General features: G+C 60.7%; 1 protein-coding gene across 3 annotated transcripts; it reads left to right on the plus strand.

The window, feature by feature from the left end:
* The first annotated feature begins 577 nt into the window (after positions 1–577).
* Positions 578–15,861, plus strand: GJB1 (gap junction protein beta 1). Of its 3 annotated transcripts, XM_065557417.1 has the most exons (3): positions 578–1,236; positions 1,643–1,782; positions 14,524–15,861. In XM_065557417.1, the coding sequence occupies exon 3, from the start codon at positions 14,536–14,538 to the stop codon at positions 15,373–15,375; it is 840 nt and encodes a 279-aa protein (XP_065413489.1). In that variant the 5' UTR covers positions 578–1,236; positions 1,643–1,782; positions 14,524–14,535; the 3' UTR covers positions 15,376–15,861. The 3 variants fall into 3 exon arrangements, with proteins under 3 accessions (XP_065413489.1, XP_023955563.1, XP_023955564.1); XM_024099795.3 differs by lacking the exon at positions 1,643–1,782 and having other exon boundaries at positions 583–1,236; XM_024099796.3 differs by lacking the exons at positions 578–1,236; positions 1,643–1,782 and adding an exon at positions 12,424–12,693.
* Positions 15,862–16,347: the final 486 nt, after the last annotated feature.

Here is a 16,347-nt window from a genome sequence, read left to right on the forward strand (position 1 = left end):
ACCCACCCACAGCCCCCCAATCCCCAACCACCCTACCTAATACAGCCCCTTCTAACACAATCCTCTATCCCACACACTCCTTCAACCTCCCCCCACGCCTAACCAGCCCCATAGCTCCCCTACCCAACTGCCCTTCCAAACCAACTCTAACCCAGTCACCCCCAATGACCCACACACAGCACCCTCAAACCAACACAGCCCCCCAACTTCTCCTGCCACCTCGTCCCTCCCAACCCCCTCCTGCCCCACACCAAGTTGTCCCCCCCCCCCCAAGCCATGTCGCCTGAAGGCTGGGAGCTGGGTCCCTAGCTGTGCTGGGTGGGGGGAGGGCCCAGCTGCCCCAGGAGCAGAGGGCCTAGCTCAGTGCCCGGCCGCGAGCTGAGATGAAGGCTGGTGCCGAGTTTGGAAGCTGCATTTCTTGCTGTTCCCTCCTGGGCCAAACAGGAGCCAGGGTCCGGAGGTCACCAAGTGCCAGGGCAGGCAGGGGTTGCAGAGGCTGCTTTTGGCTCTGTGTTCAGCTGCAGAGACCTTGGAGCTGGGTGCAGGCCCCAGTGTCCGAGTTAATCGGTTACAGCCTGTATTTGCCTTTGCAGCTGTCCCCAGCAGGGTTGGACTTGTTGAAATTCAGCGTCCCAGGGAAGCCGGGAGGGCCTGGGCCGAGGCACCGAGTACTAGGCGATATTTGGCCGTGCGGACCCCGCCAGCCATTGTCATGGGGAGACAGGAGAGGCTCATGGGCTAGGGGGTCCCTGCCTGGGGGCCCTGCCGGAAAACTCGGGCTGCTGCAGCCCCCAGCTGGAGTCAAGTCCAGGCCCTCCCATGCTCTCCTGCAGGTGGGCCTGGCACTGCCAGCTCTGGGCTCTCCCCTGCCTGAGGAGTCCAAGCTCAGCAGTTAGTTCTGGTGCAGCTGCCCTGGTGTGGGGCGGAGGGCACGTGGCTCGTGGCTGACCAGGGAAGGGCTGTGGCAGTCAGTGGGTGCGGGCCTGTCTGCCTGGCCCAGAGAGGGGATCCTGCAGAAAGGCAGGGCTGGCAGCCAAGTGGCACAGCTGGACACACCTGAGGCTGTTTACCTGGAAAGTGAGCAAGGCTGGATGGCGTCAGCCCCACTCCCCGGCTGATTCCGAGGGCTGGCCTGTGCGGCAGGGGAGGGCCAGTATAAAGGTCCCAGCGCTGCTGAAGCACGGCACTTGCAAGAGGATAATTGCACAGTGCCCTACCTGTTCTTCGGTGCCAGCGGTGAGTCTGGGGCCCTTCTCCACAGCATGCGCTGCCTCAGCCTTCTCCAGAGGCTGGCCCCCACTCCCACCCCCTGGGAGCGGGCTCTGGCTCCAAGCTCTCCATGCTGCCCCAAGAGCCTTAGGCAAGGGGTCCCGGAGGTAACCTCCCTAGCTGAGGGGGTCTCCTTTCCACAGCCCAGCCCAGCCCAGCTGAGGCAAGCTCTCCCCTCCCCTAGGGCTGGATGAGAGGTCTCTTACCTCCCCTGTCCCTTCGCCAGCTGGAGGAGCAGTTTGGGTAGGCAGGGAGCGGAGGGTGGTGTTGGCCAGCTTTCTGCCAGGGATGTGGGAGGAAAGGCGCTCGCCCCCTGGGTGCCAGTGGCAAGGGGGGCCCAGGCAGAGTCAAAGGGGTTCTGCTGCTTTTCCAGGCTTTCATTGTGGGGGTGAGTGTGGCTTCACCTGGACTCTCAGCCACAAGCGAGAGTGTTTTCTGCTCCGTCTCCACCACACTCTGCCGGCTGCCCTGCCCGGGGAGCCGTGGCTGCCCCAATCGCGAGCCAGGAGGCATGTGAGTGGATTTACTCCTCCTCTGTGGCTCCCCCTGTAACGCAGTCCCTGCTGAGGCCCGTTCTCCAGCCGCCTTTACCATATGGGCAGCTAGCTCACAAATGCCCCAAAGGGCTCTGCAGCCCTCTGAAGCCCCAGCTACCGTCCCAGCTCAAGGGCGCTAAGCACCATCCAGCAGCTCCTGGGGGCGGTGCAGGTTCCTCGGCGCGGCTGCTGGATTTTCCCAGCCATGGAGCCTGGGGCCAGAGGAGACAAACCTCAGATCCAGCCTGCTCCTCGCCTAGGGGCCTCCAAGCCTGCTGTTCCCACATCCGACACCCACCCCACGCTCCTTGGGCAAACGGGCCACAGCTGAGCCTTGGTGCTACTTCAGCTGCCAACCCCAGAATGATGCCCAGCGCCCGCTGACCCTCTGGGGGCAGGGCTCCCCCCTCCCATCGCTGCCCAGCGCCCGCTGACCCTCTGGGGGCAGGGCTCCCCCCTCCCATCGCTGCCCAGCGCCCGCTGACCCTCTGGGGGCAGGGCTCCCCCCTCCCATCGCTGCCCAGCGCCCGCTGACCCTCTGGGGGCAGGGCTCCCCCCTTCCATCGCTGCCCAGCGCCCGCTGACCCTCTTGTGGGACATCCTGGGCCATTTCCCAGCATGCTCCAGTTGCTTTCCAAGCGAAATCCTTCCCTCCCGTGCTGCCCCATGTGGCGCCTGGGCTGGGGAACAGTGGGGCACAGACCCACACCAGACTAGACGCTGGGGTCTCTTCTTAGTCGCTGGGCCATTTCCAGTGAGACAGCCTGAGCGCCCACCAACCCTCTGTGCCGCCCCAGCAGGCAGGGTCCCTTGGTGGCCATCGCAGCCCCAAAGCAAGAACTCAGCTGCACTCTGGCATGGACCTGCCGTGGCTGGGGGAGAGGCGCCCTTCCCCACCAGCCCCAGCACAGACCTGCCCCGGACTTGCTGCAGCCGGGGGAGAGGAGGCCCCCTCCCTCAGCCTAGCCCAGGCCCACCAGAGCTGCCACAGCTGGGGAGAGGAGCCTCTCCTCCTGCCTGCATCCCAAACCCCTCATCCCTGGCCCGCACCCCCCAGACCCCAAATCTCTGCACCAGCCCTGAGCCCCCTCCCACAGCCCAAACCCCTTGACCCCACCTCAGAGCCTGTCCCCCCGCACTCCAACCCTGTGCCCCAGCCCTGAGCCCTCTCCTGCACCCCGAGCCCCTCATCCCCCACCCCAAAGCCCACACCCCCAGCCAGAATCCTCACTCCCCTGCACCCCAACCTTCTGCCCCAGCCCTGAGCCCCCTCTCACACCTTGAACCCTTCATCCCCACCCCCATCCTAGAGTCCGCACCCCCAGCCAGAATCCTCACCCCCCCTGCACCCCAACCCTCTGCTCCAGACCTGAGCCCCCTCCCACACTCTGAACCCCTCAGCCCCACCCCCACCACATGAATTTTGTTATGTGCTCCAATATGACGGTCATGTGTCACACATCACCTCCATAGTGGTGCACATAACAAAAATAATTCCACACGTGAACATAACAAATTAGAGGAAACACTGCCCACAAGGACTCTAAGGTGACCAGCAGACAGGTTTACAGCTGCCCAAGAGAGGCAAGTTATTTGCTGCTTTAGGGATGAGGTCCTTTCCCTTTCCTTTAGCTGGGCCTAGTGGGCATTTCCTGGGTTTATTATAATACTGTGGTTTGTCTACAGCTCAGATTGATCCAAAAACAGCTTTAACTCTGACCCCCATTAGGGCCTGTCTCCTAGTCAGCCATTCACCACCCCTTGCAGCCAGCCACCGGGGTTCTTCAGCAGCAGCAGTGTCTGCATGATCACAAACATCCCCTCACGCTACACGTACTGCCCTGAAAAGCCCCCGCTACTGCCTGAGAGCGCCCCACACCCTGGGCCAGCTCCGCCTACGGCAGTGGACCTCATTGTGACGAGGGACACAAACCGCTCTAGCCTTGGAGTGCCCGAGACACAGACGCCTGCTGCAGCTCAGCCCCAAGGCTCTGTCCCTGTACACACTCATGCCTGCACCTAGATGGGCTTGTGAACAGCGTGAATGAAACTGCCCGTGTGGACTCTCTGAATTCAGCTGAAGCCTGGCTTGTATCAGTGGGGAAGTGAGCTAAGCTACATTGGTACAAGCCAGGTTTACACTGAATGCAGAGCATCCAGGCAGGGCCTTGTACCTTGTGCCTGATTAACAAAAGGGGAGATTTTAAACCAGAGCAACTTTGAACATGGACTAGTCCCAGTTCTATTTCACTGCACAGGAATAAGGTGGTTACTTATAGCCCATCATTTTTTTGGGAGACTCTTGAAAAGGATTGTTTATGCTCTGCAAAATCCCATACAGGCTCAACACATCACTCCTTCTCCCATAAATAGAACGCTTTGGCAACAGGGCAGTTAGTAGCTAGAGAACAAGAGTGGACAACATCTCTGTCTCTTTGAGCCCCAGGATTGTCATGCCCCTGTTAAATCTACAGGGCCTCTAAATCGGGGCCTCGGCTTGTCAAGCGACAGGCAATTGTGGGGTGCCAGAGATCTAACCTCCGTTATGGGACAGTCTGGGAAAACCAGCGCTGCCCGGGGAGGCTTCCGAAGAGCACGGCCATCTCTACGGGGGCGAAGAACACTCGGTCACACCTTTGTAAGGACACCAGCCACGTAGCAGGGCCACCCCCTTGTGCACAGAATGGCGCTGCAAGTACCCTAGTGCTCCCCTCCCCCCACCCCCAATTCTTGGTGACTTGGCCCCCCAGCTCAGCCACAAGAGGCGCCCCACCCCACACCCCGTTGGGGTATCAAAGTCCAAACCAAGCCAGTTTCCTGCCCCAGCGTAAGCTAGACACAGCCTGGCTTCCTGAGGGTCTCGCTTCTCTTCATTTCTTTTTAGCCCAACCTCTGGACTCAGCCCTCCTGAGCCTCGTGGGGCAGCCTCCTTCCTGGGCTGTGCGGGAGCCCCACAAGAACCCTCGTCAGAGGGCTCCCCAGCCTGCAAACTCTCTGTTTAGAGCTGCCTGCCCTCTTCTCCTTCCCAGGGCCTCTCCCTGCACAGCTGGGCTCCCTCCCACTGGCAGCCCTGCTCACTTCGCAGCAAACTCCACCACTTTCCCTCTCCCCTCTCGGCCTCTCCCAGGGCTCCTCCTTGGCCTCAGGCCTGGGCGCAAACGTTCTCCCTTGGGGCAGGCTGTCACGGACTCACAGATCGTGCCCACTCTTGGCCCCGTGCGGTCCGTGGGGGGTGCCCCTTCCAGTGCGACAGCCCTTCTCGGGGGTCCACTCTCTCTCGGGGTCAGGCCCCTCCACCTCCTGGATCCGCACCTCTCTGAGCCTTAGCACGTCTGTCTCTGCCATGGGCCCCCTCAGGGAGTCCACTTGCTCTGGACCCCCGGGGCCTCCACCCCCGAAGGGGTTGATGCCACCCTGTTCTCTAGACCGGAGTGACGCTCAGCCAGCATGAAACAGGAGGGTTTATTGAGAGTTGAACACAGCACAGGAAACTCTCAGGGCCTCAGGCCTGGCCTCCCTCAGCCCAGCACATCCCAGTCTCCCTGCATCCAGGTGGGCTCTGCCTGCTCCCCCTCTCCAGCCCAGAGCCCCCCTGATCCCAGCTGGGCATCTGAGATCACCGGCTCTAGGCCCCGCCTCTGTTCATTGTCTTCTCTCCAGGTAAACGGAGTTGTAAACCGGGGCCTCCTCTCCTCGCTTCTGTCCTCTGGCTGGAACCGGCTGGTTAGGTCACAGGGTCCTCACTCTGCAGCCCATTGTCCTCCCACTGGCCAGAACCGGCTGCGTCTCCTCAGCTGGGCCTCCGGGTCGCCAGGTCACCGGTCAGTGGGGTATCCATCCTCCCGGCCATCGGCTGGGTCCCCACATCCTCTGTCCAGTCCTCTGCAAAACACACTCCCTCTCCCCTCACCTCGTTAAACCAGTAACACCCAGGGAAACTGGGTCCCACCCCCTCCGCATGCAAACCATTGAACCTCCGCAGAAAACAAGAAAAACCCCCACTACGTCACACAGGGTAAGCCCAGTCCTGCTTTCCAGGGCTTTCCCTTGGCCCCCCGGCGTTGGGGCTCTGCTGGGGCATCTCAGCCTGCAGGTCTCTGCCCAGCTCCCCCTCACCAACCCACTGGCTGCCCATCCACTTCTGTCTCCCGCACGCCCGGATGGGCCCCTTGTCCCCTGACCCTGTGGGGTGGTGGGCTGCATCTGGCACAGGGGCAGCCCCGGAAGGGCCAGCTCACCCTGTGACATGTCTCTGTCCTGGCGGATGCTGTCCCATGGGCACATGGGGATTACGTCTGCCAGAGGCAGGCGATGGGCCGAGATGGGCCATTGGCCTGCAGCAGTCAGGGTTCAGGTATGTTCACACCTCTTGGGCTGTCTAGGAACCGGCTTCTCACTGGGCCCTCCTCTGGCCAACGCCTCCTGTGGCCGGGACCATCCTGCGGCGGCAGCAGCTTGGTAACCCCCGCAGGGAACGTGGCGCGTGTTTGGGAGCAGAGTGCTCTGCTGTGGCCAGGCTGGTGCCTGGGGAAGCTCCCGGGACTTACCGCTGTGGCGTGCTGGCCCAGTCTGCACTGCTCCTTGCACTCCCTCAAGCCAACTCCTGCAACCTCAGCAAGCTGCCTCTGGGCTCTGCATGTGGGCTCCCTTAGCAAGGGCCATCTGGGCAATGCTGTGTCGGGCCCTCTAGCCCAGAGCCCCTGCCATGGGGCCTGTGCCAACACTGCCCCACAGAGCCTGGGCGTGCTGGAGCTGGGTCGTGGCTGGCCTGCAGTCCTGCTCCTCATGCTGTGCTCCACGAGGTGCATTCCCAGCTCTGCCCCGCAGGGTGGGAAAGTTCCTGTCCCCACAAACCACGCAACAGCTGCTGGCCGGGGCAGCACCTGTGAACAGTCACAGACCCACTCCCGCTCAGGGAACTAACCCTCGCTGGACCCGCTGGCTGTGTTCCCCAGCGGCGCCCCAGCCTGCTTTCCATGCTGCCTTTGGACCTGTCTGCTCCAGCCTCTCTCAGGAGCAGGGAGACCCAAACGCTGAGCCCTGAAACCAGCGCCCAGACGGGTGCATCACGGACCCTGCCCTGCCCCCCACTCATACAGATCTAGTTAGGGTGACCAGATGTCCAGCTTTTAAAGGTTTCAGAGTAGCAGCCGTGTTAGTCTGTATCTGCAAAAAGAACAGGAGTACTTGTGGCACCTTAGAGACTAACAAATTTATTAGAGCATAAGCTTTCGTGGGCTACAGCCCACTTCTTCGGATGCATCCGAAGAAGTGGAAGCTTATGCTCTAATAAATTTGTTAGTCTCTAAGGTGCCACAAGTACTCCTAGCTTTTAAAGGGACAGTCCAGTCTTTTGGGACCATTTTCTTCTATGGGCGCCTATTACACCCCACCCCGTCCTGTTTTTTTCACAGTTGCTATCTGGTAACCCTAGATCTAGTTAGTAACGCCTGAATTGCAAACACCAGTCCCTGCCCCGCTGCTATCATCGCCCAGCCCTGGCCCCGTCTAGCCTGCCCCACCCACTGGTATCGCTGGCCCGACTCCCTGCCTTCCCCCGCAGCCCATTTCCACCCCCCCCCCAAGGCTCCTCAGCCCACCTCCATCTCTCCCCCCCAGCTCCCCTGACTGACTCCACCCCCCAGGGGCGGCTCCAGGCACCAGCGCGGCAAGCGCGTGCCTGGGATGGCAAGCCGCAGGGGGCGGCAGTCAGGGAGCCTTCGGTGGCATGTCTGTGGGAGGTCCGCCGGTCTCGTGGCTTCAACGGCAATTCGGCGGTGGGTACCCTGAAGCTGCGGGACCAGGGACCTCCTGCAGGCATGCCGCCGAAGGCAGCCTGCCTGCCGTGCTTGGAGCGGCAAAATACATAGAGCCGCCCCTGCCACGCCCACCTCCATCTCCCTCCCCACCCCCCGGCTGCCTCCAGAGTCCACCCCCACCTCCATCTCTGCCCCGGCTTCCCTGCTGGTGTTGCCACGTGCGTGTGGTGGGCACATCCCACCCGCTCTCCAGCCCCCTTCCCTGGCGCTCTCTGTTCTGCAGGCAGAGCTACTCTTATGGGCGTCTCAGCCCTCCCTGTCTCCTCTCTGCTAGCTCATTATTATGGCCACCTTAAAAGCATCACGTCCCTCACTCTTCCAGCTCTGTGGCGCATGGCTCCTATGGGCTAAGTTTGTGCAGCATCTGGCCCGGCCGGGCCCATGGCGATAATACAAACAATTTTAACCCTGCTGCCGGTGCGGGGTCGGGGTCCGCAGCAAGGCGGGCTGGGTTCAGTTTTCTAGGGGTTCCTAAAAGGCCAACCTCAGCTCAAGCCCCCACTCAGAAACTAGGGAACCTATACGCCCCCCAGGGCACCTCTGATAGGCAATAGAGTCCGTCTCAAGCCCTGCGCCCATGGGTTCAAAACCAACCCTTGGCAGGAGGGGAGACAACATAATAAATGTGGGCCAGCCTGCAAGTAATAATTCACTTACACCCCTTCAGTCAGACCCAGGGGTCCCTCTCATTTGTTATGTCCATGTGCAGAATGAATTTTGTTATGTGCACCACTATGGAGGTGTTGAGTGACACATGACCTTCATATTGGAGCACATAACAACATTCCTGTGGCAGGGGTGGGGCCAAGGGGTTCACAGTGTGGGAGGGGGTTCAGGGCTGGAGCAGAGGGTTGGGGTGCAGGGGGTGTGTGGGCTCTGGGATGGGGGTGGGGATGAGGGGCTCAGGGTGCAGGAGGGGGCTCAGGGCTGGGGCAGAGGGTTGGGGTGTGGGCTCTGGGATGGGGTGGAGGATGAGGGGTTTGGGGTGTGGGAGGGGGCTCAGGGCTGGGGCAGAGGGTTGGGGTGCAGGGGGGTGTGAGCTCTGGGGTGGGGCCAGGGATGAGGGGTTTGGGGTGCAGGCTGCCCTGGGGCTGCAGTGGGGAGAGAGGACTCCCCCCAGTCCTCTCTCGCCGCAGCAGCTCGGGGCAGGGGGAGGGGCACCTCTCCCCCGGCTGTGGCAGGTCCACGCTGGGGCCCGGCGACGAAGGCACCTCTCCCCACCGTGAGCCCCTGTGCAGGGCTTAATAGGCAGCTGCGCGGCTGCACAGCTCGTATGGAACGTAGGTCAAACCCTCCCGCCCCAGGTCCTTCCCAGCAGCCCAAGCTCAGGCCTTCCCCAGCCGCTGCACCTGGGTCACGGTGCGCAGCGGTGGCTGGTCCCCGTTTTCTGTCCTAGGTGGGGCAGCAGCTCCCCAGCTCACAAGATTTATAGGTTCAATTGTGGGGCAGGGAGGTGACACCCCCATAGCCACGGCTGGGCTCTTGTGGATGGTCACTAGCCATCCAACTCCCCTGAGCTCTGCACCAGCCGTCAGCCTCAGGACAGGCCATCTGGAGTCACTGCGTAGCACAGGCACAGCGACAGTGACACCCGGCCTTTGCCAGCAAATCTCCCCCCCCCCTCGTTTCCCACCTGTGCCCAGCTCTTTCCAGCCGGGCCAGGCCAGAGCTCCGTCCGAATGACCGCAGCACAGCCAGGGCGGGTCTCTTGTCCCGCCCTTTCCCAGGAGAGTCAAGAGTGTTTTATTGCCCCCAAACTCAAAACTTACCTGTATTTTAACCAAAACAGCCCCAAATGCCACAGAACTGAAATGCAAATGAGGCCTGGACCCCGCAGTCAGCTCCCCAGCAGAGAGCCCCCCCACCCCCCATTGGAGCCCTGGCTCACCCTGTGGGGCCCCCTGCTCCCCCAGGTGCGATGGGGAACTCCCTGCTCTCTAGGGCTCCAGAGCTTGCGGCTCCCACAAGAACTTCCTCCTGAACACGCTGCTGCTTGCTCTGCTCCTGCAGTCTGAGCCCTGCCCTGTCTCCCGTCCCAGGTGCTTGGGGCTCTTGGCAGAGCCCGGAGCTCCTCGCTAGAGAGCAGCCCAGGAGCTCGTAGGGGTGCCGGGGCGTGAGCAAGGAGCCGCGCTCCTCTGGCCTGGCTGGCTTGCTGCCAGCAGATTCCAAATGCCATTTTTGCTCTTCACACAACAAAGCAGCAAGGAAGCACACAGGTGTAGAGGAGTCCCATTACCCATGCCCCTCTCCCCATGCCGTGCCGGCCTAGCCCCACACACACTCCTGTGCCAGAGGGGCTGGGGGCTTCTCAAACGCACAGCGCAGCCAGGGCCACTGGAGGCTCACAAATTATTGACAGGAGACGCCCCAAGGCTCATGCAGTCCGACCTGCAGCAGGGGCAGGCTTTCCATGTGTCAGCACTGGGCTCGTGGCTCGGGCACCGGGCTGGGACTCAGCCCATCAATTCCCAGCTGTGCGACCCGGGAAGTCACTGACTCTACTGGTCCCCGCTCCCTGCTGGACAGGGCCGCCCAGAGGGGCGGGGGGGGGGGGGGGGGAGGGCAAGTGGGGCAATTTGCCCCGGGCCCCACAGGGGTCCCCACGAGAATATAGTATTCTATAATATTGCAACTTTTTTTTATGGAAGGGGCCCCAAAAATTGCTTTGCCCCAGGCCCCCTGAATCCTCTGGGCAGCCCTGCTGCTGGAGAGGGGTGCACATGCAGGAATGGCAGTACCCAGCAAGAGGGACACGAGAGAGGCAGCTCTCCCATGCCTGCAGAGCTGTCTGGCAAAGCCGTGGTGTTCCCCCCTGCGTGGCAGACGCCCGTCTCTTGCTGCACAGGGGGATGGCTGTTCTTGGCCTCTTACGGCTCGCGCTGCAGCAGAGGGCATGACAATGCGAGGCCTCGGGTGGCCCCAGAACAGAGGCTCCTGGGTGCCCAGCTGGGACACCGGGCTCTGGCACAAACCGTGTTCTCGTTCCAAGAAGGAGCTGCCAGTTGCCAGATGTTTGTCAGAAGCCACCACGCAGTGACTGATGCCAACTCTGCACCATGGCAAGGGGCTGTCCTGCACCTCCCCTCAGCCCTCTGACCCACCTCCTGGCAGCAGCTGTGCACCTGAGCTCCCACAGCCAAGCACCTGAACTTCCCTGTTTAATGATGCTGGTTCTGGCGGGACACAACTGAGAGTGCCACTTCATGACAAATTGCTTAAAACAGGGCAGTTACAGCCCAAGGCTGGTGTTTTTCCACCTCTAAGGCAAATCAAACCAGCCAGCCAAAGAGGACTTTGGTTTTGCCCCACTGACTAACCACAAGTCACACAAGCAATTCCCTTAGACACTCTAGTTTCCCAGTATCACCACCAGTGCCACAATGGTTATGAAAACCAATACCCCAGTAAAAGAAAAAAAGTTCTCCTGATCCCCAGGGACCAAGCCCCAGACCCAGGTCAATATACAAATCAGATCTTACCCACAAATCACACTGTTGCCAATCCTTTAGAATCTAAAATCTAAAGGTTTATTCATAAAAGGAAAAAGATAGAGATGAGAGCTAGAATTGGTTAAATAGAATCAATTACACACAGTAATGGCAAAGTTCTTGGTTCAGGCTTGCAGCAGTGATAGAATAAACTGCAGGTTCCAATCAAGTCTCTGGAATACATCCCCCGCTGGGATGGGTCCTCAGTCCTTTGTTCAAAGTTTCAGCTTGTAGCAAAGTTCCTCCAGAGGTAAGAAGCAGGATTGAAGACCAGATGGAGATCAGGCATCAGCCTTATATAGTCTTTTCCAGGTGTAAGAACACCTCTTTGTTCTTAAATTACAGCAACATGGAGTCTGGAGTCACATGGGCCAGTCCCTGCATACTTTGCTGAGGTACAAGGCGTATCTGCCTTCTCTCAATGGGTCCATTGTATAGCTGATGGTCCTTAATGGGCCATCAAGCAGGCTAGGCAGAGCTAATCTCAGCTTGTCTGGGATGTCACCCAGCAGCACAGCATAAGTTTGCCATACAGACAGTATAGAGCCAATATTCATAACTTCGACTACAAAACTGATACATACATATAGACAGCATAATCATAACCAGTAAACCATAACCTTGTCCTAGACACCCCATTTGACCCCCTTTATACAAGATTTGGTGCCACTACAGGACCATGGTTGCAACAATGATCTATATGGTCCCAGATCAAATCAATAACGTTACACCCTGGCTACATCCTGGGCTGCATCCGCCAGGGAGCTCTGGGTCCACGGCGAGCCGTCCCATCAGAGCGAGCCCGGCTTGTTCACTGGGCGAGCCATCCCTTCAGCAAGCCTGGCTTGTTCTCTGGGGCCTGGGGCCATGGCGAGCCCGGCTTGTTCTCTGGGCCCTGGGGCTATGGCGAGCTGTCCCTTCAGAGCGAGCCTGGCTTGTTCTCTGGGTGAGCCGTCCCTTCATAGCGAGCCCAGCTTGTTCTCTGGGCCCTGGGGCCATGGCGAGCCCGGCTTGTTCTCTGGGCCCTGGGGCCATGGTAAGCCGTCCCTTCATAGCGAGCCCGGCTTGTTCTCTGGGCCCTGGGGCCATGGTAAGCCGTCCCTTTAGAGTGAGCCCGGCTTGTTTTCTGGGCCCTGGTGACAGTCACCTCTGCAGCGGGGGCGTGAGCTAGCGTCGCCCTGAGGCAGCGTGAGGCTCTGGCCATGGGGGGGCAGTGGAGAGAGCATCCGGTGGGGTCCCTGGCATGCCAGGAGGGCAGGGAGCCAGACTCGTTCTTGTGGGCAAGGTGGGAGCGGGCGCGGGGCTGGGCCCGGCTGGAATGCAGGACACTGGCACTTTGTTTGGCAGGGGGTAGGCGGAAGTCAGGGCATTTGATCTGAATTCTACAGTGTGTTGTTCAGGGTCCCATAAAGGCCTCATTGTATGTGAATAGTTTATAAAGCAGCATATGACTTCCCAGTGCAGGGCAGCGGCAGATAGAGACAAGGGCAGGCAGCGCGGGGGGCTGAGCTGCGCAGAGACATGAGAGCTTAGCGGGGACCCTTCCGGGCTGCTCAGAAAGGACACACTCCTCACCACAAGGTAACACGGCCGCTACAGGCCCCGACCCATCTCCTGCTCCTGCCCCTCTGCAGAGCCCTGCACAGGAGTCAGTGGCGCAGGCGGAGCCGACGGGCAGAGGCAGGTGATGGCTGCAAGTCGCGTTTCTGGGTCTGTCTGGGGCTGGCAACCCCAGCAGGGGAACGGACGCTCGTCCGCTGGGCCCGCTGCGGCTGCTCCCAGTGCTCTGGCAGGGGACGGGGAGGTGTTGTTGGGGTCCTGGTGCCATTCTATTCTGATGGCCGGTGCAACGTTCTCCCCCGTCGTGGTGCTCTGGCTAGCGGTTGGGAGAAGGGGGCAGGCAGCAGGGGGCTGGGAGACATCCTGGTGGAAGTGGGTGGCCCAGGTACACCCAGTCACAGCTTATCAGCAGAGCAAACAAGGGCTGGGGCTGTGTGGGGGGAGCCAGGGGCTGGCCTCAGGCGGGGCGGGAGCGTGCAAGGGTAACACGTGCCCTCACTTCCTGGCATGCAGCAAACAGCAGCAAAGGCCCATGCAGTTCCCTGGCCCCGTGGCACTTGGCGCATGCTGCTCCCTAGCAGGACGTGGGGTGAGCCAGGTGCCCTGGCCCTGGAGAGCACATCACCTGCTGCTGCTTAGTGCTCCGGCCCCAGCAACACCTTTTGGGGCTTGACCCTTCCTCAGCAAGAAACTGACCTGCCCAGACTGAGGCCCTCTGTCCTGCTGAGCGCTCTGCTCCTGCCCGGCCGGGCTGCGGGTGGAGAGCAGAGCCCCTGACTGTGCCCCATGCTGGGGGTCAGCGCAATCAGCGCGTGCCAGGGAAAGCTGCACCCCCCCGCACTCCTCCCCACTCCTGAGGGGGAACAGCTGCCCACAGTCCACCCCAGTGCTCCAGCCGCTGGCCCTAAATCCCACACCAGAGTGCCCTGGGCTCTGCAGGGTGAGGGAGTGCTGCAAATAATATGCAAATGAGCAATCCAATCAGCACAGACACCCCAGGCCCCAATCGCTACATGACATTCAATGTGTTCTAAGCTTCTCCTACCTCAGCTTCACCGCGCTGCAGCCGGGGGGGCTGAAATCAGGGAGAAGCTGGAGGGTCAGACAGCTGGGGCAAGGGCAGGGGGGGTTGGAGCTAGAGAGCCCCAGGAGGAGGGAGGGGATGAGCAGATTAGTTGGATTCTCCTGTGAACGATCAGCCATGAGAGGGAACTATGTCGAGAATGAAAAGCACATTGTTAGTGTAACCCAGACACCTCCTGGGTGTGGTGTCTGTCCCATCTAGTGGCACCGAGACCATGTAGAGAGATTAATGAGTTTGCTCCGCAGCCTTAGCTGAGCCAGTTGGCTTTTAGCTCATGCTGCAGAGGCCCCAGGTTTGATCCTGCCTGCCAACGACTGGGGTCTGTCTGTGTTACGTTAGGTTTCAGAGTTAACACTTCACTGAGGTGTCCGGATTAGTCCCCAGCTCCCTGTGCTCGTTTCAGGCTGCCTGCAGACTCTGGCAGAGAGCCTGGTGTTTGTTTCAAAGTGGTCAAAATTCTGCAGGCTTCCTTTACAGCATGAGGGCTAGAAACACAGACCAAGAGTGTCACTAGTGGTGACTCAGTGTGGGTGCCCACCTGCAGACAGCCAGGCCTAACATACAGCGTGGTCGGCCCCCCAGCTACCACTGGCCAGGCTGTGCGGACACTCACATCAACAGAGGAAAGGGCTAAGTAAGAAGCCCGGTGAATGCTGTCCCTGGATCCTCGACTGCTTTTGGCCTCTGGTCTCCAGTCCTCTCAGTCCACAGGGCCCATCTCTAGGGTCTCTGGGCTGCTAACCATCTCCTGCTGCTGTCTCTTGCAGGTGTGAGGCACAATGAATTGGGCAGGCCTCTACACAGTGGTGAGCGGTGTGAACCGCCATTCCACTGCCATCGGGCGCATCTGGCTTTCTGTCATCTTCATCTTCAGGATCATGGTGCTGGTGGTAGCAGCTGAGAGTGTCTGGGGGGATGAGAAATCTGCCTTCACTTGCAACACACAGCAGCCAGGTTGCAACAGCGTCTGCTACGACCACTTCTTCCCCATCTCCCACGTGCGCCTGTGGGCCCTGCAGCTGATCCTGGTCACCACACCCGCCCTGCTAGTGGCCATGCACGTGGCCTACCAGCAGCACCAGGAGAAGAAGCTGCTGGTGCTGACGGGGCACGGCGACACCAAGCACCTGGAGGAGGTGAAGAAGCACAAGATGCGCATCTCGGGCTCCCTGTGGTGGACGTACATCTGCAGCGTGATATTCCGACTCCTCTTCGAGGCCGTCTTCATGTACATCTTCTACATGATCTACCCTGGTTACCAGATGATCCGGCTGGTCAAGTGCGAGGCCTACCCATGCCCCAACACCGTCGACTGCTTCATCTCCCGGCCCACCGAGAAGACCATCTTCACTGTCTTCATGCTGGCCACCTCGGGCATCTGCATCATCCTCAACATGGCCGAGCTGGTGTACCTGGTGGTGCGGGCCTGTGCCCGCCGGGCCCAGCGGGACTCCAACCCCACATCGGGGAAGAGCTCCTTGTACGGCCACAAGCTCTCCACCGAGTACAAGCAGAACGAGATCAACCAGCTGCTGACGGAGCAGGACGGCTCCCTCAAGGACATGCTGCGCCGCAACCCGGGGCTGCAGGAGAAGAGCGATCGCTGCTCCGCCTGCTAGAGGCACCAGCCCCATTGGGTGGGGGCCCTGCCATGGCACAAGGCCCTTACCCCTCAGCCCTCCACCGGGAGCCATGGGGGACAGGCTCTGCAGGGAGACGAAGAGTATTGAACGGAGCCTGTTGGTACACTCATGACTGCCTGAGCTCCGGCCCTGGGACACTGCCAACTTGTGCACAGGTGTCGTGCCAAGGCCTTCACCCCTCACTGCCATGGGCCCATGGCCACGCACAAGCCCAGTCATCACACCCTGAAACCCGTCAGAAAGGCTGGGGCGGCTGCAGAGCGCTCGGAATTTGCCTTAATTCATTGTGTGATGTCCCCCAAGCCCCACCGGTGCCCCCAACAGAGGCCCTGTCTCCTGCAGGGAAAGGAGCCATCCTCATTGCGGGGCCCAGCCCCCGTGGCTGCTGAGACAGAGGACACCAGGTGGGGCCTGGCAAGTGGAGTGTCGGAAATGTCGGCCATTAAAGCTGTGTTTTCAGGAGCTGCCTCTCTCCCTTTGTCACCTGGGGTTTGGTGAAGGCTCAGGATCCCCGGGGCGGCGGGACTGCAGGCCCCTCCCAAACCCTGCCAAGCCGGCCCACTGGGCCAGCTCCTTCCTGTCCTGCTGGGGACTGGGCCAAGCACAGACTGAACAGAGAGCTGCATCCCCCCAAACACCTGCCAAACCCTCCGGGCTTCTCACGGCAGCCAGGCCCTTCCCCTGTGTCCTGCATGGCAGTGTGGTATCCGGGGGCTGCTCGGACCCTGCCCAGCCCCGCAGTGCTGCCAGAAGGCTGCAGACCGCCCAGGTTCTGTGAGCATACTGTGAGTGTCCATCTGTCCTGGGCCCACAGCTCCTTGGTCAGCATGGGATGCCTTTCCAGCAGCATGTGCAGCAGGACAGCTTTCTCCCCCAGGGCCAGGACCCATCTTGCTGCACATGCAAGTCCCAGACCCCTGTGCCCCCTGCCCCTGCTGGACGGGGCAC

This window comes from Chrysemys picta, chromosome 9 (assembly GCF_011386835.1).
Source record: "Chrysemys picta bellii isolate R12L10 chromosome 9, ASM1138683v2, whole genome shotgun sequence".
Classification (NCBI taxonomy): domain Eukaryota; kingdom Metazoa; phylum Chordata; order Testudines; family Emydidae; genus Chrysemys; species Chrysemys picta.

Excerpts from the sequence above, each read along its gene's own strand:
- GJB1 (XM_065557417.1), top strand. The coding sequence starts at position 14,536 with ATGAATTGGGCAGGCCTCTACACAGTGGTGAGCGGTGTGAACCGCCAT.